The sequence below is a fragment of the Podarcis tiliguerta genome (genome assembly GCF_965153285.1).
Source record: "Podarcis tiliguerta genome assembly, chromosome: 16".
Taxonomy (NCBI): domain Eukaryota; kingdom Metazoa; phylum Chordata; class Lepidosauria; order Squamata; family Lacertidae; genus Podarcis; species Podarcis tiliguerta.
In genome coordinates, this window is record NC_139549.1 from 24,925,885 (window position 1) to 24,953,377 (window position 27,493).

Sequence of the window (27,493 nt, forward strand, 5' to 3'; positions counted from 1 at the left end):
ATGATGGGGTGCCTGGATTATTTCTGGGAGTTCTGGAACTACGAGACTCCCAAAGTGATTGTTGTGAAGAACAGGAACCTTGGGGTCATCTATAGACTTGTTCAGCTCCTCATCCTGGTCTATTTCATCTGGTAAGTCTGGGCTGTCTATGGGAAGTGTTGCAATCCGGTGATTTTTTTTGAGACTCAGAACTGAGCATTTGGATAGAGCTCAGTTGGTGCTGACAGTGCTCCCCCCCCCAAAAAAAAATATGTTTAGGGGTACTCCTCTCATTTTGACTCCAGAAAATCACAATTTGATAGTTCAAATCGGGGTAAATAAATACAGTAAATGGACAAAAGTACAAAGATTCACAAAATGTGTGGGGTATGCGTACCCCTGAATCCCCCCCCCCGAAAAAAAGCACTGGGTGCCATAACACGAAGGTTGCAGGTTTGATCCCAGCTGCATAATCTTGTATTGCAGACGATTTGGCTCGAAGATTCTCAGGGACCTTTTCAACTCTACAGTTCTAGGATCAGAACTGAATGGGGTGGCCAGTGATGGGAAAATATATTTTCTGTTAACTTTCTTATAAATGTGGGAAGTGAGCCCTGCTGCATTTTTTGGGGGGAGGGGTGGTGACTTTTGCTTGTCTTGCTTAGTGGGCTCCTATATGTGCTTTTTAACTTGTTCATCGATTATCTAGAATTAGGGGTGAGCAGTGAGGTGGGGACATTTGCTGATGATACTAAATCGTTCAAGGTTGTTAGGAGAGAGAGAGATTGCTGAGAGTACAAAAAGGACCTCTCTCCAAACTGAGCGAACGGGCAGTAAAATGGCAAATACAATTCAGTGTCATCAAATTAAAGTCAGGGCAAAAAACCAATAATCTTAATTTCATATAGATACTCATGGGATCTGAACTGGCAGCGACAGACGGGGAGGAGAGTTTGGGATTGTACCAGGTATCTTGGGGAATATGTCAACCTAGTGTGTGGTTTTGCTGTCCATGCTACAGATAATTCGGAAAGGAATCGAAAATAAAACTGTCAGTATCATAATCAGTGCTATTTTTCTAGAAATAGAGGGGCCGGAACTCACCATGAATGCCTCCCTTGTTCTCTTATACAGTGGTACCTCGGGTTACAGACGCTTCAGGTTACAAACGCTTCAGGTTACAGACTCCGCAAACCCAGAAATAGTACCTCGGGTTAAGAACTTGGCTTCAGGATGAGAACAGAAATCGTGCTCCGGTGGCACGGCAGCAGTGGGAGGCCCCATTAGCTAAAGTGGTGCTTCAGGTTAAGAACAGTTTCAGGTTAAGAACGGTCCTCCAGAACGAATTAAGTTCTTAACCCAAGGTAGCACTGTAATGGCAACGGCGCCCTCCTCCTGAGTGGTGCTAGAATGGGATAAAAAAGCCCCGTTGATACAAATTGATGGTGTGTGACCACATTTAGAGTACAGTTCTGGTCACCACATCTCGGAAGGGCTATTGTAGAATTGGAAAAGGAGAATCAAAGAGATCAAAGAAATGATGGACTGACTACAGACAAAAGTGTTTGGGACTTTTTAGTTTAGAGAGCAGGCGAGTAAGTGGCCACATGGCAGAAGTTTTTAAAAATTATGCATGGCATAATCTTCATCTTCATCATCATCATCATCATCATCATCTTATTTTTATTATTATTATTATTATTATTATTACCCCACCCATCTGGCTGGGTTTCCCCAGCCACTCTGGGCAGCTCCCAACAGAATATTAAAAACACTTTAAAACATCAAACTTTAAAAACTTCCCTAAACAGGGCTGCCTTCAGATGTCTTCTAAAAGTCAGATAGTTGTTTATTTCCTTGACATCTGATGGAGAGGATGGCTAGAGAGAATCTTTCCTCCCTCTCTCAGAACACTAGAACTAGTGGACATCCCCTCTGTTGGAAGATTCTGGAGAGATAAAATGAAGTGCTTCACACAATGCATAGTTCAACTTTGGAACTCACTGCCACAGGAGGCAGCGATGGCCACCGACTGGAGGATTGGACAAATTCAGGGAGGAGAGGGCTATCGATGGCTGTTAGCAATGGTGGCTATGCTCTGTCTCCACAGCTGGAGGCAGCGGTGCTTCTGCATCCCAGTTGCTGGGAACCACAGGTGGGGAAAATGTTGCTCTTATGCTCAGGTCCTCCTTGTGGGGTTTCCTCCAGGCATTTCGGCGGCCACTGTGAGAGCAGGAGGCTGGACTAGGTGGGCCAGTGACCTGACCCACCAGGCTGTCCTTATGTTGTTAATACAAGGTTCTAGTCTTTAAGGTGTTCTGGAAAAAACTGCTCCTTTTCCCTTATGGGGTATCCAGGAGCCCGTTATAGAGCCCTTAAGTGGGTTCCCTATCGGTATGAGAAAGTAACAGAGGCCAGCCAGAGAATATTGAGAAGCAAAGTGGCTAGTAAGCCTGATCTTTATTAAACTGTTGCAACAGGGTCCCCACTCACCACACGCAGGAGGAGAGAACCCCGAACAATGGTGCGCAAGCGCTTATACAGTGGTACCTCTGGTTACATACGCTTCAGGTCACAGACTCCGCTAACCCAGAAATATTACCTCGGGTTAAGAACTTTGCTTCAGGATGAGAACAGAAATCGGGCAGCAGTAGCGCAGCACAACGGGAGGCCCCATTAGCTAAAGTGGTGCTTCAGGTTAAGAACAGACCTCCAGAACAAATTAAGTACGTAACCAGAGGTACCACTGTATAGACTTTTGAAATTGCCCAAGACCACCCCAAAAAACATCATACATACCTCATAGAAGGAGGCGGTCTACAGCAGAAATCCTGTCTGCCAGGATACCTGACAATGTTCACTGATTGCTTTACCTGGGCAGCCTGACCATTCTTGTGTGATGGTAAATACTTTAGTTCCTGAATCCATTCCACTGTATGCATATACAAATACGCCCTTAAGACAGGTAAGCAAAAGACAGTGGAGAGGCTGTCCCATTTCCTTCCCTCTTCAGAGAAATATTGGCGAGTCAAACTGGCTTCAGGATTGTTCTCCTGTACTATTTCAGACATGTGGTTTATATACTTATGTATGTCTTTGCCTTGTACGTTTATGAGCATTTATTTTATATTTGGGACCTTAGAATTCTTATAACAAAGGTGCTACAAGGCTTGCTGGTTTCTCACCAGGTACGTGTTTATCATCCAGAAGGGCTACCAGGAGAGCGAGTCGGGCCCAGAAAGCTCCGTCATCACTAAAGTGAAGGGTGTCAGTCGCTCTCAGCACAAGGTCTGGGATGTGGAGGAATATGTGAAGCCTCCAGAGGTGAGCACACAAGAGCGCCCTCTGCAGACAGGAACACACACCTGAACTCAGCGGCGGAAGAAGCACAGGGATGTCGCCTCTGGATTATGGGAGGCAAAAAGAGACAAATGGGTGTCCTCCTGTCAGGGGTACAAACTTGAATAGAATATTTTTTTGGGGGGGGGCTGCATAATCAATCACATGACATGACACACGCACACCATTTGAATGGCAATGCCCAGTAACTTGGGGTGGCCCAGCACCCTCAACTATTATTGTGTGTGTGTGTGTGTGTGTGTGTGTGTGTGTGTGTGTGTGAAGGTACCCCAAGGAGTTGGCTCCTATGCCTCCAGATGGTTCTGGACTACAACTCCCATGATTCCTGATGTGGCCACAGGCTATGCTGGCTGGGACTGATGCATGCTGGGAAACCCAACCTCTGCAGGGCACCACAATCGTTCTCCCCGATGATAAGGTCTCCAACAATGCCATGTCATAAAAACCTGTGTTGGACTGTGGCGATCACACAGGGTCCCCGGACGTTTCACCGTCTATTGATCCCTGTGCCACCACTTTATTTCTCGCTGCCACCACCCAGGCCCTACCTGGTACAATACTGAGTCCAGCCAGGGTTAAATTGGAACATAAACTTCTGTTTATTTATTGCAGTTTAACAAGCGTGTGGTTTCATAAATGGTATCGCTCCATTACAATCATGGGGTGCCTATCCAGACCTATAACTTCCGCTACCTGCTCTTACTCACTAAACTACCTCTCAGATATTTACTTGTCTTCCTAGCCTCTAACTGTTCCTGACTCAGCTTATTTCGCTACACTAACTCAACCTACCCACAGACTCTATCCCAATTCACTCCCACTCCAACCAACCACCCAACTCCCAACGAACTCCTTCCTTCCTCCCAGAGCTGGTTTTATAGTCCCTCTGACTCCACCCCCTGGGTTCTGATTGGGTAACCCGTTTAACTATTTCACCTCCAGCACTCTCATATGTTAACGTCACATCGACATAGTGTAGAGCCTTTGGGGCAAAAATGGAACAAACGATCTGCCTCCAGAACCATTCTTTTTTTGGAGGGGAGGGGGACTCCAGAACCCTTTTTTTTGGCGGGGGGAGACTCAATTATGTTTACTGGGTAACTCAAATAGGGAGAGTGCTGTGTACTTAGGTCCTGCTTGCAGGCTTTTCACTGAGGCAGGGCCAGCCCAACCATGAGGCAAGTTGAGGCGATTGCCTCAGGTGGCAGAATCCACAGGGGCAACAAATCCTAACTGTATCTTTATTCCCCCTTTGTAGATCATCACTCACCTCTTCTTACCTGGTGGGAAAGGGACACCCATTTTGTGGTTTGCCTCAGGTTCCAAAATGTCTTGAGCCGGCCCAACACTGAAGTATCTGTTTGGTCACTGTGAGAACTGGATTATCGGCTAGAGGGACACCGCCCCCCCCCCCTTTAGCCTGATCCAGCAGCCAGGTTCTCTTCTCATGTTCTAAAAGTGCCCAGGATTCTCACGAGGCTGATTGGTTGGATGCTTTGCCCACAGACACCTTTGGTGAAGCATCATGCATAGATCACAGATACATCATACATATGTCACAAACAGGGAAGGGTCATCTGGCAGAAACTGGTTCATCAGGTTTCCCTCTAAGCCTCCCTTGCCCACCACCATACACCCATCAAGTGATACAATGGAAATATTTACAAGTCCCTGGTTTTCCAGGCCAGGTAATCACACTTCTTTGTCCGGACTGAGAGCTAATCCATTCCTGGATTTTTTTGCTATTTTCCATGGATGACTACCTGTCTGGCACCCATTTGCCAGGATGCCAGCAATTCTCTCTTGTCCTGGGGCTGCTGCGTACATGACCCCAGGTTTCAGGGATTATGGCTGTCTTTACTCATTTCCCCTTGGTAGCTATTCCTTTCCCTGAGTCAAATGAAATTAGAATAGTGTGGTGTCGTGCGTTATGTGGTGCTTTGAGGAGACATTGTGTGCGTGGATAAAGGGTGGGTGGGTGCTGGAGGGGCAACCCCCCCATCATTATAAAAAATTGTGTAACACCTCTAACTCTCTGTCTTGTCTGCAGGGAGGCAGTGTTTTCAGCATCATCACCCGTGTCCAAGTCACCTCCTCACAGACTCAGAACACCTGCCCCGAGGTAGGAATTGGCCGTGCCAAATATTTCACATCCCTGATTGGCTACCCACTTCCCGATTCCTTTATCTCAAAAGTTTGCCCGTTCATCAAAAGAGGCACTACGAACCATCCTGTCGAGGCAGATGTTGTGCCCCAGGAACTGTGGATCTTGCTGTGCTTCTAACTGTGGGAATGTTCAGGGAAGCAGGAGAGGATATATTGTTTATTAATATCCTTCCTAACTTGTGCCAGCAAATTCCTTTACTTAGCAGAGTTTTACATTCCCCTTTTAAAAGCACAGTGGATAACTGGTTGCAGGCTTGTGTAAGCCTCTCACTGTTAGGTTCCTGGTAAGTTCCCTTATATCCCTCTTAATAGAATAAACACACCACAATCTTGTGTAAAGTATATAAAAGTTGTTTACTCACATCACTTCACAGTTGGATCCCTGAAGGCAGACTTAGTTACAAAGCATATACAGTGGTGCCCCGCAAGACGAATGCCTCGCAAGACGGAAAACCCGCAAGACGAAAGGGTTTTCAGTTTGCAGAGGCGCTTCGCAAGACGAATTTCCCTATGGGCTTGCTTCGCAAGACGAAAATTGGCGAAAATTTTTGAGTTTTTTCCCCGCTCCAAAACACCTTTTTCTGAAGCACTAAGCTGCTAAAAGCATTTTAGCAGCAAAACCGCTAATCCCTTAAGCCTTAAAAAGCCGTTTTTAGCCCTTAAACTGCTAATAGCGCTAATCCGCTAATGGGCTTGCTTCGCAAGACGAAAAAACCGCAAGACGAAAAGACTCGTGGAACGGATTCTTTTCGTCTTGCGAGACACCACTGTACATGTGGATCTATCCCACATGGGGATAATCCCAGTGTTGGCTGGAAGCCAACAGAGCATCTCTAGCTAAAAAGCTGCTCCAACGACAGACGAAGTCAAAGAGAGAGTGTGTGCAGCGTGCCCTGCCATTTGGTTACCTGGACAGGTAAGGTCATGCCCACCTCTAGTCACATGCAAAGGAAGGATGTCTCAGCCAGGAGGAAACAGGGAGTTTTCAACTGGCTGGACCAAACATTCCCCCGCATGTCCACTCTAGGAAAACAAGGAATGTTGTACTTGACTGCTACTTATGTATCATATCCCACACTAACTACTCTCTCTTGTCCGCCTTTTGCAGAATATGAGGGCTCTGTGCCGCTCTGACAGGGACTGCCATGCAGGAGAGATGGATATGCTGGGGAATGGTGAGCAATGGGGTTGTCTCGTGACAGGAACCGGCGTGACTCAGGCTCTAAGCAAGCGAGTTGTGAAATCCCTAGCTTGGCTCTCTCCTGGGTTTTTAGCCATTTATTTCTTTTCTTGCATCTGTACTCTGCTTTTCACCTGCTGTGGAACCTTGGGTTGTTCCCAGGTGTGCATGCAATTCCCAGGTGGCCACCCATCCAGGCACTGAGCAGGTTTAGACATTCAGCAAGGTGGTGCCTCTCCAGACCATGTCTTGGGAGCCACAACTACAAACTTCCCAATCTTATACCTTCCAGATGTTCTTGAACTACAACTCCTACTAACCCCAGCCAGAACCATCATTTGAGACTACAACTCCCATCAGCCCCAACCAGCAACATCATTTGTGACTAGAACTCCTATTAGCCCCAGTCAGCAAAGCCATTTGGGACTACAACTCCCATCAGCCCCAGCCAGCACCATCATTTGTGACTACAACTCCTATTAGCCCCAGTCAGCACAGCCATTTGGGATTACAACTCCCATCAGCCCCAGCCAGCACCATCATTTGTTACGACAGCTCCTATTAGCCCCAGTCAGTACAGCCATTTTGGACTACAACTCCCATCAGCTCTGGCCTCCGCAGCTGCATGACACTATGGCTGATGGGAGCACAGCTACCCTGGCTGGGGTTGCTGGGAGTTGTAGTTCAAAACATCCAGCAGTTACTAGATTGGGGAAGGCTTTCTAGTGCAGAAACCATTCTCCCAGATGCCATCCCTCCTGGCAATATTGAGGTGACAAGACCCCACCAGGCTCAAAAAATGTGGTTGTGGGGTGGCCAGCTTTCACCTGTGCCCCTGTTCTTTCATTCCTTATAGGAGAGAAGACAGGGCGCTGTATCTCCTATAACTACAGCATGAAAACCTGTGAGATTAGAGCTTGGTGCCCCGTGGAGGACGCAGCATCTGTCAGGTAAGGAGGGACATGGAGATAAACAGAGATAATAACAATAACAATAACAATTTATTATTTATACTCTGCCCATCTGGCTGGGTTTCCCCAGCCACTCTGGGCAGCTCCTAACAGAATTAAAAGTGCAATAAAACATCAAACATGAAAGACTTCCCTAAACAGGGCTGCCTTCAGCAGGGGCGGAGGAAGGGATGTGTGGTAGGTGCAGGCCGCCCCGGGTGTCACCACTGAGGGGGGTGACAAAATGCCAGGTGGCTCTCACCTCAGGGCCTGCAGTCCACCTGAGCCACGCATCTCTCCTGGGAGAGACACGGTGGCTTAGGCTCATGCAGGCTCTGCGCTGCCCAAATGGTCTGCCCGCTGCCTCCCCCCTAGCTGTAGGACAGCTGAGTGGGAGGAGGCAGGCAGACCCCAGAGGTCCTGCGGTGTGCCCCACCCCTATGGGCAGCTCACCCTACCCTGGGCGTGCCGCCCCAGGCACCCAAGCGACTTCCGCTGCTGGCCTTCAGATGTTTTCTGAAAGTCAAATAGTTGTTTATTTCCTTGACATCTGATGGGAGGGCGGGCACCACTACCAAGAAGGTCCTCTGCCTGGTTCCCTGTAAATTCACTTCTTGCATTAGGGAACCCCAGAAGGCCCTCAGAGCTGGACTTCAGTGGCTGAACAATGGGAGTGGAGACGCTCCTTCAGGTATACTGGGCCGAGGCCGTTTAGGGCTTTAAAGGTCAGCACCAACACTTTGAATTGTGCTCGGAAACGTAGTGGCAGCCAATGTAGGTCTTTCAGGAACAGTGTTACAGTGGTACTTCAGGTTACAGACACTTCAGGTTACAGACGCTTCAGGTTACAGACTCTGCTAACCCAGAAATAGTACCTCTATTTTTGGTTAAGAACTTTGCTTCAGGATGAGAACAGAAATCGTGTGGTGGCGGTGCAGCGGCAGCAGGAGGCCCCATTAGCTAAAATGGTACCTCAGGTTAAGAACAGTTTCAGGTTAAGAACGGACCTCCAGAACGAATTAAATTCTTAACCTGAGGTACCACTGTATATGTGTATGCTTGTGTGTGTGTGTTTGTGTGTGAGAGATCTTTTCTACCCTGACTTTAACAGCAGACATCTTTGCTTCCTAGTGAGAACTTGTCAAAGATGGCCCCAGAGTTCACCATCCTCATAAAGAACAACATCCATTTCCCTCGCTTCCGGTTTACCAAGTAAGAGCACCAGCGCATCCAGGTAGGGTTGGTCACCTGACCCAAGTCCTAGGCCCTTGGAGGGAAGTTCCCAAACTGGTTTCCAAAATCTTGATCTGCCCAGTGACTGCGATGCATGCAGAATGATGTCCGATGGCGGATTTTCCCTTGTGTGTCAACTTGGCTTTTTCTGATGCATTTTTGCTGTGCCAGAACAAGTCCAGCAGCACACAGGAGGAGAGTTTCTGCTCCTGATCCTTGTTCCGTCTTCTCTCCAGAGGGAACGTCAAGGACAACGACGACAGCTACCTGAAGAGCTGCACCTTCAACGAAACCACAGGCCTCTACTGCCCCATCTTCAAGCTGGGCTTCATTGTGGAGCAAGCGGGAGAGAACTTCACCCAGCTGGCTGAAAAGGTACAGGCCGTGTAGGAATGTCGGAAGCTGCTTTGTAGAAAGTCAGGTCCATCTGGTTCAGAACTGGCCGGCAGCCGTGTCTCTCCAGGGTTTCAGGCAGGCAGTATCTCCCAAGCCTACCTAGAGGTGCTGCTGGGAATGGAACGTTGGACCTTCTGCATGCAAAGAACATGTTGTATGTACCCTGAAAGAGAAGTTAGGTTTCTAGTCCTTATGATTGTAAAAAAAATACAGTGGTACCTTGGTTCAGAACCTCAGATTTGTATTGATTTGTATTGCTTTTGATCGATTTAGGTGGGCAGCTGCCCACCTGCCTCCCCCTTGGCTACATCCATAGTGGGGCTTACATGGGCCCCCCAATATTTTACAGTGGTACCTTGGTTCTCAAACGCCATGATGCTCAAACAACTTGGAACCCAAACACTGCAAACCCGGAAGTAAGTGCTCCGGTTTGCAAACTTTTTTCGGAAGCTGAATGTGCTCCGTTTTGAGTGTTACGCTTCCATTTTGAGTGTTACACTGAGGTCTGTCTGTTTTTGCTACTTATTTTGCTTTTTAGTTTTTGCGTCTCTTTTTTTGTTTTGTTTTTGCGACTGTGTGGAACCCAGTTCAGCTACTGACTGACTGATGTGTGTGACTGCAGTACATTGTTTATTGCTTTCACTTTATGGATCAATGGTCTCGTTAGATAGTAAAATTCATGTTCAATTGCTGTTTTAGGGGTTGTTTTTAAAAGTCTGGAACGGATGAATCCATTTTGCATTATTTCTATGGGAAAGCGCGCCTTGGTTTTGGAATGCTTTGGTTTTGGAATGGGCTTCCGGAACGGATTAAGTTTGAGAGCCAAGGTACCACTGTAGTGCTGAACTAAACATGTAGATTAGTATTCAAATAGATCCCTGGTCCTTCCAATGATTCTCCAGGGTTCCAGGAGTCTTTCCTACCAGGAGATGCTGGCAGGGATTGAACCTGGGACCTTCTGCATGCCAAGCAGGTGCTCTGCCACTGAGCTACCCTTCCGCTATTGCATCAGGGGTGCCTTCTTTCCAGCCAGGCCTTCCTGGTGGAATGTTCTTTCATGAGCAAGCGGTTAGTGAAGGCCACTCGCCAGTGTGGTGTAGTGGTTAAGAGCGGTGGACTCGTAATCTGGTGAATCGGGTTTGCTTCCCTGCTCCTCCACATGCAGCTGCTGGGTGACCTTGGGCCAGTCACACTTCTCTGAAGTCTCTCAGCCCCACTCACCTCACAAAGTGTTTGTTGTGGGGGAAGAAGGGAAAGGAGATGGTTAGCCGCTTTGAGACTCCTTAGGGTAGTGATAAAGCGGGATATCAAATCCAAACTCCTCCTCCTCCTCCTCCTCCTCCTCCTCCTCCTCCTCTTCTTCTTCTTCAAATGATCTCTTTAAAAGGGAAGATGATTTTGCAGAGGAGAGATGCAGTGCTGGGGCCAGTGCTGTACATAATAACAAGGACGGCTTCGGGTTTGAGGAGACTCTTGGCAACATGCTGCTCACCTGTCATTCACCCGATGCCTCGCGCCTCCGAGCTTGGAGGCTTGCATTCGGCACTGAACTTGAACAGTGCCAAATGCAATCGAAGGAGTGACTGGGAACAAACTCAGTACCGAAAGCGAGTCGTGTTGCTTTTGTCAGGGGCAGGATCAGATCAGGAGTGCTTGAGTGGAAGCGTTCTTAACAGGACTTGCGTCGGGCAGCAAATTTAAACATTGCTAAATGCAAGCCCCATTGCAAGTGTTGAAAACCAACAGCAAACATCGTCCCTGAATGTTGGTCATGCTGGATGAGGCTGGTGGAACCCCAATGACCTCTGGAGGGCAGCAGGTTTGAAAGGATGGCTTAGACAGGGGTCAGCAAACTTTTTTTAGCAGGGGGCCGGTCCACTGTCCCTCAGACCTTGTGGGGGGCCAGACTATATTTTGGAAAAGAAAAAAAATGAATGAATTCCTATGCCCCACAAATAACCCAGAGATGCATTTTAAATAAAAGCACACATTCTACTCAGGCAGGCCCCACAAATAACCCAGAGATGCATTTTAAATAAAAGGGCACATTCTACTTATGTAAAAGCACGCTGATTCCCGACCATCCATGGGCCGGATTTAGAAGGCGATTGGGCCGGATCCGCCCCCCAGGCCTTAGTTTGCCTACCCATGGCTTAGAACCTCTGTCTGGGTGCAGAGGAGAGAAATTCAATTCAATTCTATTCAATTCAATTCAAATTTAAGGAGCACCTGCCTAATTCACACTTCCCAAAACAACACTCAAACCGAAACAACCGTCCTTTGAAATTTGCATACTTGCAGATTTCCCCTAAATAACGGGTGCAAAAAAATCGCAAATGCTAGCTTAAATAATGCACAGAATGCAAACTGTATATATAATAGGAGGGGGGCAGGAATCACATTAAAACGCTGATGGATTTTCATAAATCACATACTCGTTTGAAAACACGGAGAACTGAACTTAAGTTTGGGAAAATTCTCACACTGAGAGAAACAGAAATTGACGGATTTGCCCGTTGTCATATCTTCCGGCAACTTGGCAGGTTTGCCCCCTTCGGAAGCTCCAGCCTGATGCTTCCTGCTCCACAACCCCCGCCAACTTGTGGGATGCCCACAACCTCCCTCAGGTTGCCAATTCCGGGTAGCTGGCTGGCCTCTAATTGCCTTTCTCTTCATATCAATCAGCCCCAATCGACTCTCATCGCTCTCCTGGGATGGAGGGTATATTATCGGTTGCTTCAGTGAAGCTCATCTCTCAGCCATCCCGGCTGCTCCTAATCCCCGTGGGATTAGCTCTTCGGCTAGATGGACTCCACACTCTTACTTACCCCAGCAAGGATTTCATTGACCAGTGGAGTAATGAAGTGGGGCAGAGAGTCAGTGTGGCCTAGTGGTTAGAGTGCTGGACTATCGCCTCGGAGACCAGGGTTCAAATCCCCACTTGGCTGTGAAGCTCTCAAGGTGCGACCTTGGGCCAGTCGTAGGCACATGAGAAGCTGCCTTATAGCGAGCCAGACCTTTGGTCCATCTAGCTCCATATTGTCTACACTGACTGGCAGCAGCTCGCCAGGATTTCAGGCAGGGGAGTCTCTCCCAACCCTACTGGAGATGCTGGGGACTGAACCTGGGACCTCCCTCATGCAAGACAGGTGAGCTGTGGCCCTTTCCCAGTTGCTTGCTCTCAGCCTTGCAGGGTTGCTGTGGAGATAAAATGAGGAGGAAGAGAACCACATATGCCACTTTGAGCTCCCTGGGGTGAAAAAGGTGGGATATAAATGCAATAAACAAATGCTACCAGGGTGTGAGGGGCAGTAGATTCCGTATCAACAGGATTGAAAATGAAACTGCCGATATCCTAAGGCCACCATACAAATCTATGGAGCAGCTGTGCTCGGAATATGGTGTGCCAGTCTAGTCACCTCTCCTCAACAAGGATACTGTAGAGTTGGAGAAGTTTCTTTCTTTTTCTTTTTTGACAATAAAATAAATAAATAAATAAATAAATAAATAAAGTGCACCCCACCACCGAGACCATTCCATTGTTACCATCTGACCTCCCAAAATTTCAACACCTCTTGCGGTAAAAGGTAAAGGTAAAGGGACCCCTGACCATTAGGTTCAGTCGTGACCGACTCTGGGGTTGCTTTACTCATCTCGCTTTACTGGCCGAGGGAGCCGGCGTACAGCTTCCGGGTCATGTGGCCAGCATGACTAAGCCACTTTTGGCAAACCAGAGCAGCGCACGGAAACGCCGTTTACCTTCCCGCCAGAGCGGTACCTATTTATCTATTTGCACATTGATGTGCTTTCGAACTGCTAGGTGGGCAGGAACTGGGACCGAGCAACGGGAGCTCACTCCGTCGTGGGGATTTGAACCGCCGACCTTCTGATTGGCAAGCCCTAGGCTCTGTGGTTTAACCCACAGCGCCACCCATTTGGCCCTTTTCCGTTTTAACAGTACAAATTCTACAAACAACCTCCGTATCTCCTCAAAATAATTTCTCCTGCTTATTCCCCATCTTACCTTAATGGCACATGATAATTTTTCATTAATAGCTATATCCCATACCTCTTTATACCACCTTTCCATTTTAGAGGAAGAAGGGCCTTCTTGGTGGTGGTGCCCACCCTGTGGAATGCCCTCCCATCAGATGTCAAGGAAATAAACAACTATCTGACTTTTAGAAGACCTCTGAAGGCAACCCTCTTTAGGGAAGTTTTTTAATGTGTGATGTTTTATTCTGTTTTTAATCTGTTGGGAGCTGCCCAGAGTGGCTGGGGAAACCCTGCCAGATGGTGGGGTATTAACAACAACAACAACAACAACAACAACAACAACAGTATATTATATTCTGCTTGCCCCTTCTACTTCCTAGCTATAATAATTAGTGCAGCTGTCAATAAATTTGTGAGCAAGTCCTTCGTAACCTGTGAACCTTCCACCCCATCTTAAATTGATGATAATGCTACCTCTAGACTTTCGGTCAGCTTTAACCCAGTGATTTCTGTTATTCCCTTAAACACCCTTTGCCAAAAAATTGTACATATTTACACTCCCACCACATGTGAACATAATTCCCTGTTTCCTGGCATCCCCTCCAACATAGCACCAAATATTCCTTGTTTATTTGATTTAATCTGAGTTGGAGAAGTTTCAACCAAAACGATCAAGAGCTTGGAGCAACTCCTGTGCAAGGAAAGTCTACAGCCTTTGGGACTTTTTAGTTTAGAGAAAAGCTAAGAGGCGACATGATGGAATCTGATAAAATTACGCACAACTTGGAGAGAGCGGACAGAGAAAAGTTTCTCTCTCTCATAACACCAGAATTCGTGGACACCTGATGAAGCTGAATGTTGGAAAATCAGGACAGATAAAAGAAAGAACTTCGCCGTGCTGCACTGTGTTAAACTGTGGAACTCACTGCCACAGAAGGCAGCAATGGTCACCAACTTGGATGGCTTTAAAAGAGGATTGGACAAATTCATGGAGGATAAAAGGCTCTCAGCAGCTCCCAGCTACCCTGGCTGTGCACTACCTCCATTGACAGAAGCATCATGCCTTTAAATACCAGCTGCTGTGAACCGCAAAGTGGGAGGATGCTGTTCAATTTGGGTCCTGCTCCTGGGCTGCTCAAATGTGCTTCTGTTTTGGCCCATGGGAGGAGAGCAGCAAGATGGAAAAAGGCAGGTTGTTGGCCTGAGCCAAGAGTACTATCATCCGGAGGCGGCGCGAAACCGTGATGGCGGACCTCTTCGAGCTCTGAAGAGGGGCACCGCAGAAAAGGGTTGTTTCGCTACGGCGCAGCGGCAACCCATCAAGAAAAACCACGGACAGAGAGAGTCCGTGGCCGTGGGACTCGGCGGGCACCTGGAGCGACCCCAAATTCGCGGAAGGGACCCCGTAAGGGGCTCCGGAGTGAAGGAGGGGGAGCGGTGCTGTGAGTTCATCGCTCTTTCTGCGGAGGCGAAGCCGCGCGGCTGTCACGGATGAGCGCTGACCTTTCTTCCAAAAAATACTACTCTGAAACAGCAAACCCGTGAGTAAGGACTTAAGATTTGTTACAATAACTTGAAGAAATTTGGCTGAAACCGGGAGACGAGAAAGAGGAAGTCCGTCTTCCGGCACTGCTTATAAGATCAAAGCAGACTGTTTAAAGAGCGGAAAGCGCTGTGAACAGGGAAGCTTTAAGGCTTTAAAGTGGGACTTTCGTGCACACTTGAAATTCTATTCTTAAAGGAAGAAAAAATACAGTTTAAATTGGACTTGGAGCGGTCCCCCATGGGGCGAGGGAAGACTCTAACCCCAAATCTTCGGGTGGCCGGGTGAAGTTGCTTGACTGCGGAACTGTTACAAACTTCCAGATACTTTTGTAACTGAAGTGCAACTTTTGGGCTTACTTAGTTTGAGTGGATACAATTGCAGGCACCTTGTTGGAACATTGTTAAACGTTTTAGAGTGCTCTGCAGGACTTTTTTCTTAGTGTTTTGGAACTAACTTGCTTTTAAAATTGTTTTTGAAAACGGAAACTTTAATGGCGGAAAAGTTACCTTCTTCTTACTAACTTTTGGTGGCACTCCCCCTAGAGGACATTGGATAACAAAGGCCTGGGAAAAGTTTTTTTGCTTACTTTCTTTCTCCAGACTGTTTATAAATTTGGACTTGTCTTTCCCATGGGATTACAACATCTGACCTTGAACATTGACTGATGAGTGGTACAGGAAAGACAAGAGCAGCCAAAGCTAAGGAAGCTAAGGAAAAAGAAAAAGCCAAAAAGCAGGCACAGCTTTTGCAAACAACTTTAACTCAGGGACGTAGACTATCAGTGCCTGCTGTGCTTGCAACACAAAAAGTAGAAAGTGAAAAGCCTGAAAAATCTGAAGAGGAAGATATGGCATCAGGAGGAGCAGAGGCAGCACTGAAACAAGTTTTGGAACAATTGTCAACATTAAATCAAAAAATTGATAACCAATCAACAAAAATTGACCAAGCTACATCCTCGATCCAGAAATTGACAGATCAGGTTTCCCAACACACCCAAGCAATTGAAAAATTGCAAGGAGCAACGGAAGAGAACCGTAAATTGGCAGGGGAAGCCGTTGAAATTGCAACATCAGCTAAAAAAGAGGTTGAGGAAGTTAAAGCAGAAGTCAAGCCTCTGCATAAACAGATAGGGGACCAACAAACCTATCTCTCTTTGGTGGAACTGAAAAACCGGGAGACTAATCTTAGGCTTAGGGCGGTCCCAGAAATCGAACAAGAAGATTTGATTGGATTTTTGACAACAGAATTTTCAAAGTTCTGGGGCTTAAAAGAAGAAAGTGATTTTAAAATAGTATCGGCTTTTCGACTGGGAAGATTGGTAAGAAAAGATAGATCTAGAGACTGTCTAATAGCTTTGAGATCAAGAGAGGAGAGAGACAAAATATTAGGCCTACACTTCAAAAACTCAATTGAGATACAAGAGAAAAGGGTGGAAATCTACCGAGATATTCCTAAACAGCTATTGGATCTGAGAGCCACCTATTCAGAATTGGCTAAGTTGTTGAGACTTAACTCAATCCCTTATAGGTGGGAGTTCCCACAAGGACTATCATTTACTTACAAACAGAAGAAGGTTAAAATAAGATTACCAGAGGATCTACAAAAGTTCCAGCACGACCACGGAGAAGATCTCCAAAAAGAAGCAGCAGCCCTTTGGCCTATACTTAAACCAGGACCCACTCTGCCAGCAGGCGGAGGGACGCCTAAACCCTCGGAATTAGAGGAAAAAGAAGATACACCGCTCTAGGTGTAACAGAATAGTTCAGGATGTCTCTGCAGCTACTCAGTTGGAATATAAATGGCGGAAATTCCCCGGAGAAAAGAAGGAAACTGTTTCATATATTGAAGAAAGAACAATTGGATATTATTTGTTTACAAGAAACCCATGTGACCAGGCTCCACAGGAAAGTTTTGGTCAACAAAAGACTAGGCCAAGAGTTTATTTCCTCAGACAAGGTAAAGAAAAGAGGAGTGGTGATTTATGCTAAGGAGAGCCTGATACCTAAATTTTTATTCAAAGATGAATATGGAAGAATTCTGGCAATTGAAATCCAGACCCAAGGAGAAAAAATATTGATACTAGGAATTTATGCTCCAAACGACGGGAAATCAGAATTTTTCAAGAAGCTGCATGAGACGCTGCTGGACTATCTGGACTATGCTAACATCATAATGATGGGAGACATGAATGGAGTGGTGTCTACACATATGGATAAGTCTTATAACCAAAATCTAACATCAGACGGCAGACTGCCTAAAACTTTTTTTGAAATGACTGACAATCTGGATTTGATTGATATATGGAGGACAAAGAACCCCCTAGGTAAAGAAGGAACTTTCTTCTCTGAGGCCCACCTGTCCTGGTCAAGGATCGACCAAATCTGGACCTCCAGGGGGCTGGCACCCAAGACTAAAAAGGTGGAAATCTGCCCAAAAACATGCTCCGACCACAACGCTCTGAAATTAGATCTCAGACTTACTCAAACCGGTTCCTTCAGATGGAGAATGAATGACACTCTTTTAAGAGATCAAGAGATTGTGAAAAAGGCCCAAAAAACATTAAAGGACTATTTTGAGATAAATTTGAATACTACAGTAGAAAAAAGAACGATCTGGGACGCAAGCAAAGCTGTCATGAGGGGGTTTCTGATACAACAGAATACAATTAAGAAGAAGCTCTGGAATGGAAAGAAAGATAAAATACTGGAGAAAATACATCAAGGAGAGAAAAAATTGAGAACTAAACCAAAGTCAAAGGATCTGTTGAGAGAAATTAAATTCCATCAAGCAGAATATTCAAAATTGATTAATCAGGAGATTGAATGGAAAATAAAACAGATGAAGCAAAGATCCTTTGAATCAGCAAATAAATGTGGAAAGCTGCTAGCTTGGCAGCTGAAAAAAAGACAAAAGTTGAATACAGTTACAAATCTAGAGATTGAAGGAAGAATGGTGCAGAAACCAGAGGAAATTAGGAAGTGCTTCCACAGATATTTTAAAGAACTTTATGTACAGGGGCCTCAGAAAGAATCAGAGATAGATCATTTTTTAAAGACAAATGGACTATCAAAAATAACTCAAGATAAAAGATCAATCTTGAACTCTACAATAACCACCCAGGAAATTGAAAGTGCCATTCAGAACATGCAACTAGGCAAATCTCCAGGCCCGGATGGGCTTACCTCCAAATACTACAAGACTTTGAAAGACTATTTAACACAACCCTTGTTGGAGGTATGCAACCAGATCATGGATGGGAAGAGGGCACCAGAAACGTGGAAAGAAGCGTTCATCACATTGATACCTAAGATAGAATCTGAAAAGACTCAACTCAAGAACTACCGCCCCATCTCACTCCTGAATGTGGATTACAAAATATTTGCAGACATTTTGGCAAGTAGACTTAAAAAAGTTTTAATTGAAGTAATTCACAAAGACCAAGCAGGCTTTCTCCCTGGTAGACATTTATATGAGAATACCAGAAACATCATCGATATTTTGGAACTTTTACAAACTAACAGGAACACAAGGGCGGTGTTAATTTTTGTTGATGCGGAGAAAGCATTTGACAATATATCTTGGATGTTCATGAAGAAAAACTTGGAAGGGATGGGAGTGGGGCGGGGGTTTGAAAATGGGTTACGAGCAATTTATTCAGAGCAAAAGGCCAAATTAATAGTGAACAATGTGGTGACGGAGGAGTTCAAAATTGAAAAAGGGACACGACAAGGGTGCCCTCTATCCCCTCTTTTATTCATTTCAGTCCTGGAGGTGCTATTGAACATGATAAGGGAGGACCGGCTGGTACAAGGGATAGAGGTCGGAGTGAAACAATATAAACTTAAAGCTTTTGCAGATGACCTAGTTTTGACATTGCAGGAGCCAGAATCCAGTACAAAAAGAGTTCTTGAACTTATATCTGAGTTTGGTCAGGTGGCGGGGTTTAAGTTGAACAAACAAAAAACCAAGGTTTTGACCAAGAATTTGACACTTACAGAAACAGAGGGGTTTCAGAGAGAAACAGAATTAAATGTGGTAAAGAAAGTGAAATATCTAGGGATCTATTTGTCTTCCAAAAATTTGAATTTATTTAAGGACAATTATGAAAAATGCTGGTTGGAAGTAAAGAAGGATTTAGAAATTTGGTCAAGATTGAAACTTTCCTTGTTGGGAAGGATTGCAGCAATTAAAATGAATGTATTGCCGAAAATGTTATTCTTGTTTCAAACCCTACAGATCGTGGACAGAGAGGAATGTTTTGGAAAATGGCAGAAGGATATATCTAAGTTTGTCTGGCAGGGCAAAAAGCCCCGAATAAAGTATAAAATATTAACTGATTCAAAAGAAAGAGGGGGGTTTGCCCTGCCGGATTTGAGGTTGTACTATGAAGCTGCAGCCTTCTGCTGGCTGAAAGATTGGTTTTTGCTAGAAAACACCGACGTCCTAGATCTGGAAGGTTTTGATAATGCATTTGGTTGGCATGCATATCTATGGTATGACAAGGTTAAAGTTCACAAATTGTTTAAAAGCCATATTGTCAGAAAAGCGATTTTTGCAGTCTGGATGAAATATAAAGACTTATTAGAGAGTAAAACACCGAGGTGGCTATCACCGGTGGAGGCCAAAGCTCGAAAAAGACCCAATATGGAGGCCTATTGGCCGAAATATTGGGAATTAATTGAAAAAATTGGAGACGGTTGGAAGTTGCAGAGCCAGGACAAATTAAAAAACAAGGTGCGAGATTGGTTACATTATGCTCAAATTCAAGAGGTTTTTAAAATGGATAAAAAGGTTGGTTTCCAGGAGGGGAAATCGAAACTAGAGACAGAATTGTTAGAACCAAAGACCAAGATTTTATCTAGAATGTATAACTTGCTGCTTATGTGGAACACACAGGATGAGACAGTTAAATCTGCTATGATAAAATGGGCACAGGATGTTGGACATAATATTATGTTTGAAGACTGGGAAAGGTTATGGAACACCGGAATGAAATTCACGGCATCTACTGCCTTGAAGGAAAACATTATGAAAATGATATACCGGTGGTACATGACCCCAGTCAGGCTAGCCAAGATGCATCACCTGTCTGACAACAAATGTTGGAAGTGTAAGGAAGCAGAGGGGACTTTCTTCCATCTCTGGTGGACCTGCCCAAAAGTGAAGGCCTTCTGGGAAATGATTTATAATGAATTGAAAAAGGTATTTAGGTATACCTTTCCTAAGAAACCAGAGGCCTTCCTGTTGGGCATGGTGGACCAGAAAATGTCAAAGAAAGATAGAACTTTGTTTATGTACGCTAGCACAGCAGCAAGAATACTCATTGCAAAGAGTTGGAAGACACAAGATTTGCCCACGCTGGAGGACTGGCAGACGCAGTTGATGGACTACATGGAGATAGCTGAACTGACCGGCAGAATCCGAGATTTGGATAAAGAAACAATTGAGGAGGACTGGGGAAAATTTAAAGATTATCTGAAAAAATATTATAAGCTGTATGAATCCTAAGAAAGTGCATGATTAGGAAACGTTAAGCTTCTGCGAATATGATTAAGTAAATGGTAAAATTAGTGAGAAAAGAGAAAAGGAGATAATTTAAATTGAATATGTTATGTTTATTTTAAAGGTATTGAAATTGAGATATAATATATTGTATTTGGATACATAACATTCGAAAGTTACAACAAGGTATGAAACAAGGTAACAAAATGCTGACATTGTTAATGCAAAGAACGCAGAATCGGAAGGGGTGGGGAAGTCCAAGTTTTATTTTGTTTTTGTTGTTAAAAAAGAGAAAATTTGTTTCTTGTAACTACTTTATTTGTTTATAAACCTATAAAATTATGGAAAGAAACGCAATAAAAAAAATTTATAAAAAAAAAAACAAATTGCATTTTATGATCCCTTTCTGCAAACTCGCACCTCCACTTTCTTTTCTTTTTTTTTAATTGCTTTATTGATTGGAAAGAAAGAAAAAACAGCCAACAAAGGGGAAAAAACCAAAGGATGATACAAATTACCAAAAAAATACATTAATTTCTTACAACACAACTTCTATTATGACTTCCAGCCACTCCATCGAGAGTCCCAGGTTTCTGTTGAGTAGCCCAATTTTCACTATCCCTTCAAACTTCTCCCAAATTTTGGGTCTAGGTGTTTGGAAAGAGATCCTCTCCCTTTGCTAACCCCGCTTTCCCTCGGCAGGGCGGCGTGATTGGGGTGATCATTAACTGGAATTGCAACCTGGACCTGCCGGATACGATGTGCAACCCCCGCTATTCCTTCCGCAGGCTGGACCCCAAGTGGGCCCAGGCCTCCTCTGGATACAATTACAGGTAACAGCACATCCTTGTTCTGGAAGGAAAGGCTCCAGCTGTTTTGCTACCTTTGGCAAAGGAGGATCCCTTACTTCTGTTATAAGAAAAAGCTGCTCCTTTTCCCTTCTGGGGTATCCAAGAGCCCATATAGAGTCCTTGAGTGGGTTCCCTATCGGTAGGAGAAAATAACAGAGGCCAACCAGAGAATATTGAGAAGCAAAGCAGCTAGTAAGCCTGATCTTTATTCAAGGAACAACAGGGTCCCCACTCACCACACGCAGGAGGGAGGAGGAACCCAGAACAATGGTGCGTAACCCCTTATATAAACTTCTGAAATCGCCCACCCTGTAGCCCAAGACCACCCCCCAATACATCATACATACATCACAGAAGGAGGCTTTCTACAGCAGAAATACATCACAAGAGGCTGTCTACATTAGAAATCCTTTCTGCCAGCATACCTGACAATGGTCACTGATTGCTTTACCTGGGCAGCCTGGCCATTCTTGTGTGATGGTTAAGACTTTAGTTCCTGAATCCAGGTCCCAGGCTCACTCTATTCATACACAAATATGCCCTTAAGACAGGTAAGCAAAAGACAGTGGAGAGGCTTTCCCATTTCCTTCCTCCTTGCAGAGAAATATTGGAGGTCAATTTGGGGGACTCAACCTGGCTTCAGGATTGTTCTCCTGTACTATTTCAGACACGTGGTTTATATATTTATGTATGTGTTTGCCTTGTACAGTGGTACCTCAGGTTAAGAACTTAATTCGTTCTGGAGGTCCGTTCTTAACCTGAAACTGTTCTTAACCTGAAGCACTACTTTAGCTAATGGGGCCTCCTGCTGCCGCACAATTTCTGTTCTCATCCTGAAGCAAAGTTCTTAACCTGAGGTGCTATTTCTGGATTAGCGGAGTCTGTAACCTGAAGTGCCTGTAACCTGAAGCATCTGTAACCTGAAGCGTCTGTAACCCGAGGTACCACTGTACATTTGTGAGCATTTATTTTGTATCTGGGACCTTAGAATTCTTATAATACTTGTATTGTTTGTGTTGGTGGGATGTATTGGTGCATTTCAGTGGTGGGCGGTGAAACTTTTTGTAGGGCCAGAGGTGCCAGCATGCAATGGCGACTGGGGAAGGCAGAAGCTTCCTGGGCTTTGGGAAGGACACGCCAGGCCTCTGACAGGATTATGGAGCCCTGCTGCCTCCTTTCCAAAGCTGGACAGGCTTTGGGAAGATGGCAGGAGAGCTGTTGGACCCTGTCGGAGCATCATGCCTCTTCCCTAAGCCAGGCAGAAGCTTCCTGGGCTCCGGGAAGAAGGCACCAGGCTTTAATACACTAATTTACCTGGAACATTTGGGGGACTAGTCTAATCCCCCTGGTCCACTGACCAGACGCCACTGGTGCATTTGTGTGTTTGTGGTGTGGTGTGCATGGGACAAATTCACCTCCTGGCTCGCTTGTACGGGGCCAGAGCCAACTCAATACATTTAGCTGCCCGAGGGTGATCAGAGCAGCCTCTTGTTCCACACTGGTCCTTGGAGAGATAACTCCACAGGGCAACCCCTTAGCTGTGGAGCTGGAATTTAGTACCCAGTTTGTTCCAGTCGCCAATCAGATGCCTCCAGGATGCCCACAAGCGGCACATGAAAGCCATAGCCCTCCCGCAATGCTGTTGCTTCCATGTGGCCACCATGCTAAACCAGGGGGCAGCAAACTTTTTCAGCAGGGGGCCGGTCCACTGTCCCTCAGACTATGTGGGGGCCGGACTATATTTTGAAAAAAAATAATATATGAATGAGAGCCAGTGTGGTGTAGTAGTTAAGAGCGGTGGACACGTAATCTGGTGAACTAGGTTCGCTTCCCCTCTCGTCCACATGCAGCTGCTGGGTGACCTTGGGCTAGTCACACTTCTCTGAAGTCTCTCAGCCCCACTCACCTCACAGAGTGTTTGTTGTGGGGGAGGAAGGGAAAGGAGAATGTTAGCCGCTTTGAGACTCCTTCAGGTAGTGATAAAGCGGGATATCAAATCCAAACTCCTGCTCCTCTTCTTCTATGCCCCACAAATAACCCAGAGATGCATTTTGAATAAAAGGACACATTCTACTCATGTAAAAACATGCTGGTTCCTGGACCGTCTGCGGGCCAGATTTAGAAAGCGATTGGGCTGGTTCCAGCCCCTGGGCCTTAGTTTGCCTACCCATGCGCTAAACAGATGGACCTCCCTATTCCTCCTTCAAATTTGTCTGATCCCCTTTCAAAGCCCCCCCTCCCCCACCAATAACAGCCATTCCCACATCTCACAGCAGCCAGAGCTATGATGTAAGCAGTAGAAGGAAGAGGGGGTCATGTAACTTGAGCTGACCTGTGTGCAAGGGAGGGTTTTTCTTTTGCAAAGGGTGTTGCAGGTTCCACATCATCCAAGGCCTGGAGCCCCTCTTCCCAGCCCCGATCTGCTGACATTAAGACACATAGCTCTGGGGAGTGGGGGACCTTTTTCAGCTTGAGGGTCACATTCCCTTCTGGGTGGGTGGGGGGAACATGCCAGGGCCAGGGCCAAAAGTGGGTGGAGTAGACTCATTTCTCCAGCTCCCTACCAGTCCTCCAACCACAGAAGCAAGAGGCATGATCAGAGCTCCAAGGCGCATTCTAGTGAGGGGTGTGGCCGGGGGAGGGAAGAGTACACATACATTCTGTGACATCACAGGCGTTCAGCCAATGAGTGAGTGGAGCAGCACTCACCATTAGAATAGTGACCTTTTAAGCTCCAACATTTTCTACCAGGCGGCGTATGTTTAGGTGGGGGAAATAAGTATTTTCTCGACAGCCTTGCTTGCTGCCAATGCAGCCATGCAGGAGGGCCAGGTTTCTCTGTGCCAAGGTTCTGGGCATTTTATGGCAGCAGCCAGCCTTGCTCACGCCCCTTGCTTTTGACCCCCAGGTTTGCCAAATACTACAAGCACAGGGGCAAGAGCACGCGCACCTTGATCAAGGCTTATGGCATCCGCATCGATGTGATTGTGCACGGGCAGGTAAGGGACAGAGATGCTTGCTATAGGAGGGACATGGGGCTGGGGTACCGGGATGCAGGTGCCACGTTGCAAAAGTAGTATTTGAAGCAGGGCTTAGTGGGGGCACTGGAGGAACTATTTTCAGGCTAAGGGTATCTTCCCTTACGGGCAAGCTTCAGGAATCACATGCCAGTAGAGGTTGGGGTGAAAGGTGAGGTCGGCAGGTACAAGAGAGGTGCAACAGGTGCATTTCTCTCTTACATCAGGGATGGCTGTGGTCTAAACCACGGAGCCTCTTGGGCTTGCCAATCAGAAGGTCGGAGGGTTTGAATCCCCGCGACGGGGTGAGCTCCCGTTGCTCTGTCCCAGCTTCTGCCAACCTGGCAGTTTGAAAGCATGCCAATGCAAGTAGATAAATAGGTACCACTGTGGCGGGAAGATAAACTGTGTTTCCATGCGCTCTGGTTTCCATCACTGTGCCCTGTTGCATCAGAAGTGGTTTATTCATGCTGGCCACAAGACCCGGAAAGGTGTCTGTGGACAAACGCCAGCTCCTTCAGCCTGAAAGCGAGATGAGCGCCGGAACCCTATAGTTGCCTTTGACTGGACTTAACCATCCAGGGGTACCTTTACCTTTACAGTAGATTACATTCTGCAGGAGGTTTGTGGGCACCCCTCCATGCACACCTGCCATCCAGGTAAGCAAGCAGCATGGCCCTGGTTCAAGGACATGTTCCAGACATGTCAAAAGCACTTGAGGTTACTATTATTGTTATCATTTATTTATTTATTTATTTATTTACTTTGACTAGCCAAAGCCACTACAAAAGACAAAATGCATAAAACACAGTAGAAGCAGAATAAAATGCGTCGCACAGTCAAAATAGTCATCAAAATCAGACATACTGTCACATCAGTTAAATTCTTTAAGGTCACTGCAAGCAGGGCTAATAGTGATTCTGTCCCTTTCTCCCCTTAGGCAGGGAAGTTCAGCCTTATACCCACAATCATTAATCTGGCCACGGCGCTGACGTCAGTGGGAGTGGTGAGTATTGTGGACCGTGGCCTCCTCTCTCTTGCTTCATTCAATTAAAAAATAAAATAAGACTTTTCCTGCTCTGCTGTTGATTGATAACTCTCCTCCTCCGACAGGGCTCCTTCCTCTGCGACTGGATCTTGCTGACCTTCATGAACAAGAACGACGTCTACAGTGCCCGGAAGTTTGACCAGGTAGCGGGGAGGGTTCCCCTGAATGGATGGAACAGATAGGGCTCGGGCCATTCGTGATCCTAGACCCAAAATGCCCGTGCTCTGTGACAAATCAACTGGGGAGCTCTGCCAACCCTGGGCCAGTCGAGAGGGGCAGGAGTTCTCAAAGAGCGTCCCTCTCACCTTGGCAGAACTGGGGCTCTTCTCACACCAGCTTGTTGGCCAAGCGACATTCAACGATGGGCTATCAAAATGCACCTGAATGTTGCTCAGTGCACAGAGGAAAGAGCCCTGGAGGCTGGTCCATTAGAAGGCAAATGGGGCACTGCCCCACCAACCCCAGTCCGGTCTCAGCCAGCCCCACGACCTGCCTGCCTCCTTTCTTACAACCAGTCTGGTGTCTCTGCCTGCCATTGGTTCCACTTCCTGTATTGCAAGGGGTTGGACGAGATGATACTTCAGGTCCCTTCCAACTCTATAATTCTGATTTAAAAACCCCCACCTATTTATATTGCACCCCTCCCTGCGCCAAAGAGCCCCAAGGCTTTTTTCATCGTTTGTGCTAAGAGTCCTCCATGCACCTAAAATGGAACAGTCTGTTCCATCATCTCACTTTCCTGCGAGTGTAGGTCAGGCTGAACCATTGAGGGGGTGGGGTGAGCAAAGCAGTGCTTTACCTACCTCCCTGATGACCAGTCTTCAGTCTCTAGGTGGCCTCTGGCTGGGTTGGGACTCTGATCAGTCTTGCAACTTTTATAAGAAAAAACTGCTCCTTTTCCCTTATGGGGTATCCAAAAGCCTGTATAGAGTCCTCAAGTGGGTTCCCTATCGGTAGGAGAAAATAACAGAGGCCAACTAGAGAATATTGAGAAGCAAAGCGGCTAGTAAGCCTGATCTTTCTTAAACTGTTGCAACAGGGTCCCCACTCACCACACGCAGGAGGGAGAACCCTGAAGGATGGTGTGCAAGCCCTTATATATACCGTATTTTTCGCTCTATAAGATGCACTTTCCCCCTCCTAGAAAGTAAAGGGAAATGTGTGTGCGTCTTATGGAGCAAATGCAGGCTGCGTGGCTATCCCAGAAGCCAGAACAGTAAGAGGTTTCGCTGCGCAGTGCTCCCTCTTGCTGTTCTAGCTTCTGGCTTAGTCAGTGACGGGCTGCCCTTCTCCCTCCTTGGGGAAAAGCCTGCAAGCGCTCCATGTGGCTCGTGAAAGGGAGTGCTGAGCAGAGCCTGGGATGCATACAGGCTCTGCTCAGCGCTGCCTTTAAAAAAATTGTTTTTCTTGCATTCCCCCTCTAAAAACTAGGTGCATCTTATAGTCAGGTGCATCTTATGCAGCGAAAAATACGGTACTTTTGAAATTGCCCACCCTGTAGCCCAAGACCCCCCCCAAAAAAAACACATCATACATACATCACGGAAGGCAGCGGTCTACAACAGAAATCCTGTCTGCCAGGATACCTGATTGCATTACCTGGGCAGCCTGGCCATTCTTGTGTGATGGTTAATACTTTAGTTCCTGAGTTCCAGGTCACAGGCTCACCCTATTCATACACAAATACACCCTTAAGGCAGGATTTGTAAGCAATACGACAATGGGAAGGCTTTCCCAATTTTCCTCCCTTGCTGCAGAGGAATATTTGAGGTCACTGGGAGAGTCAACATGGCTTCAGGATTGCTCTCCTGTACTATTTCAGACACGTGGTTTATATACTTATGTATGTGTTCGCCATGTACATTTATGAACATTTAATTTATATTTGAGGCCTTAGGATTCTTATAACACTACTAATGGCTTGTCCTTTCTCCCACATCTGGCCAGATGCCCAAGCTCCAAGAGGGAACTCCGACGACGGACTGCAGCATCACCGATTCCTGCACTCAAGCCTCCTCGCCCGCAGACTCCAAAGCGCCCATCCATCTCTGAGGGTTCAGGAGCTCCTTTCCTGTCCCGTTTTCTCAGGACGGTCTTCTCTGCATCTGATAAAAGGCAGCTTCATTCTCCTGTGGACCCTGGCACAATAAATCGAGTCGGTCCTGAAGGTGTCGGGAGAGGAGTCTCATTTTGACCACAAGTCCGGTGGAATTCGTTCTTCTCAGGGTACCAAAACAGCCCTATGAAATTCCTGATAGAATGGGAGGAG

The 27,493-nt window shown here is 46.2% G+C and overlaps 1 protein-coding gene across 1 annotated transcript; it reads left to right on the plus strand.

Annotated features, from left to right (window-relative positions):
* On the plus strand, nucleotides 1-27,391 carry P2RX2 (purinergic receptor P2X 2; the record flags this gene model as incomplete). The annotated part of the gene is made up of 12 exons (XM_083417851.1): nucleotides 1-131; nucleotides 3,168-3,303; nucleotides 5,390-5,461; nucleotides 6,614-6,680; nucleotides 7,542-7,635; nucleotides 8,767-8,847; nucleotides 9,105-9,243; nucleotides 21,011-21,141; nucleotides 24,068-24,158; nucleotides 25,117-25,182; nucleotides 25,290-25,367; nucleotides 27,172-27,391. 12 exons carry the CDS (start codon nucleotides 1-3, stop codon nucleotides 27,274-27,276), a joined length of 1,191 nt encoding a protein of 396 aa, XP_083273977.1. The 3' UTR covers nucleotides 27,277-27,391.
* Between the last annotated feature and the right edge of the window lie 102 nt (nucleotides 27,392-27,493).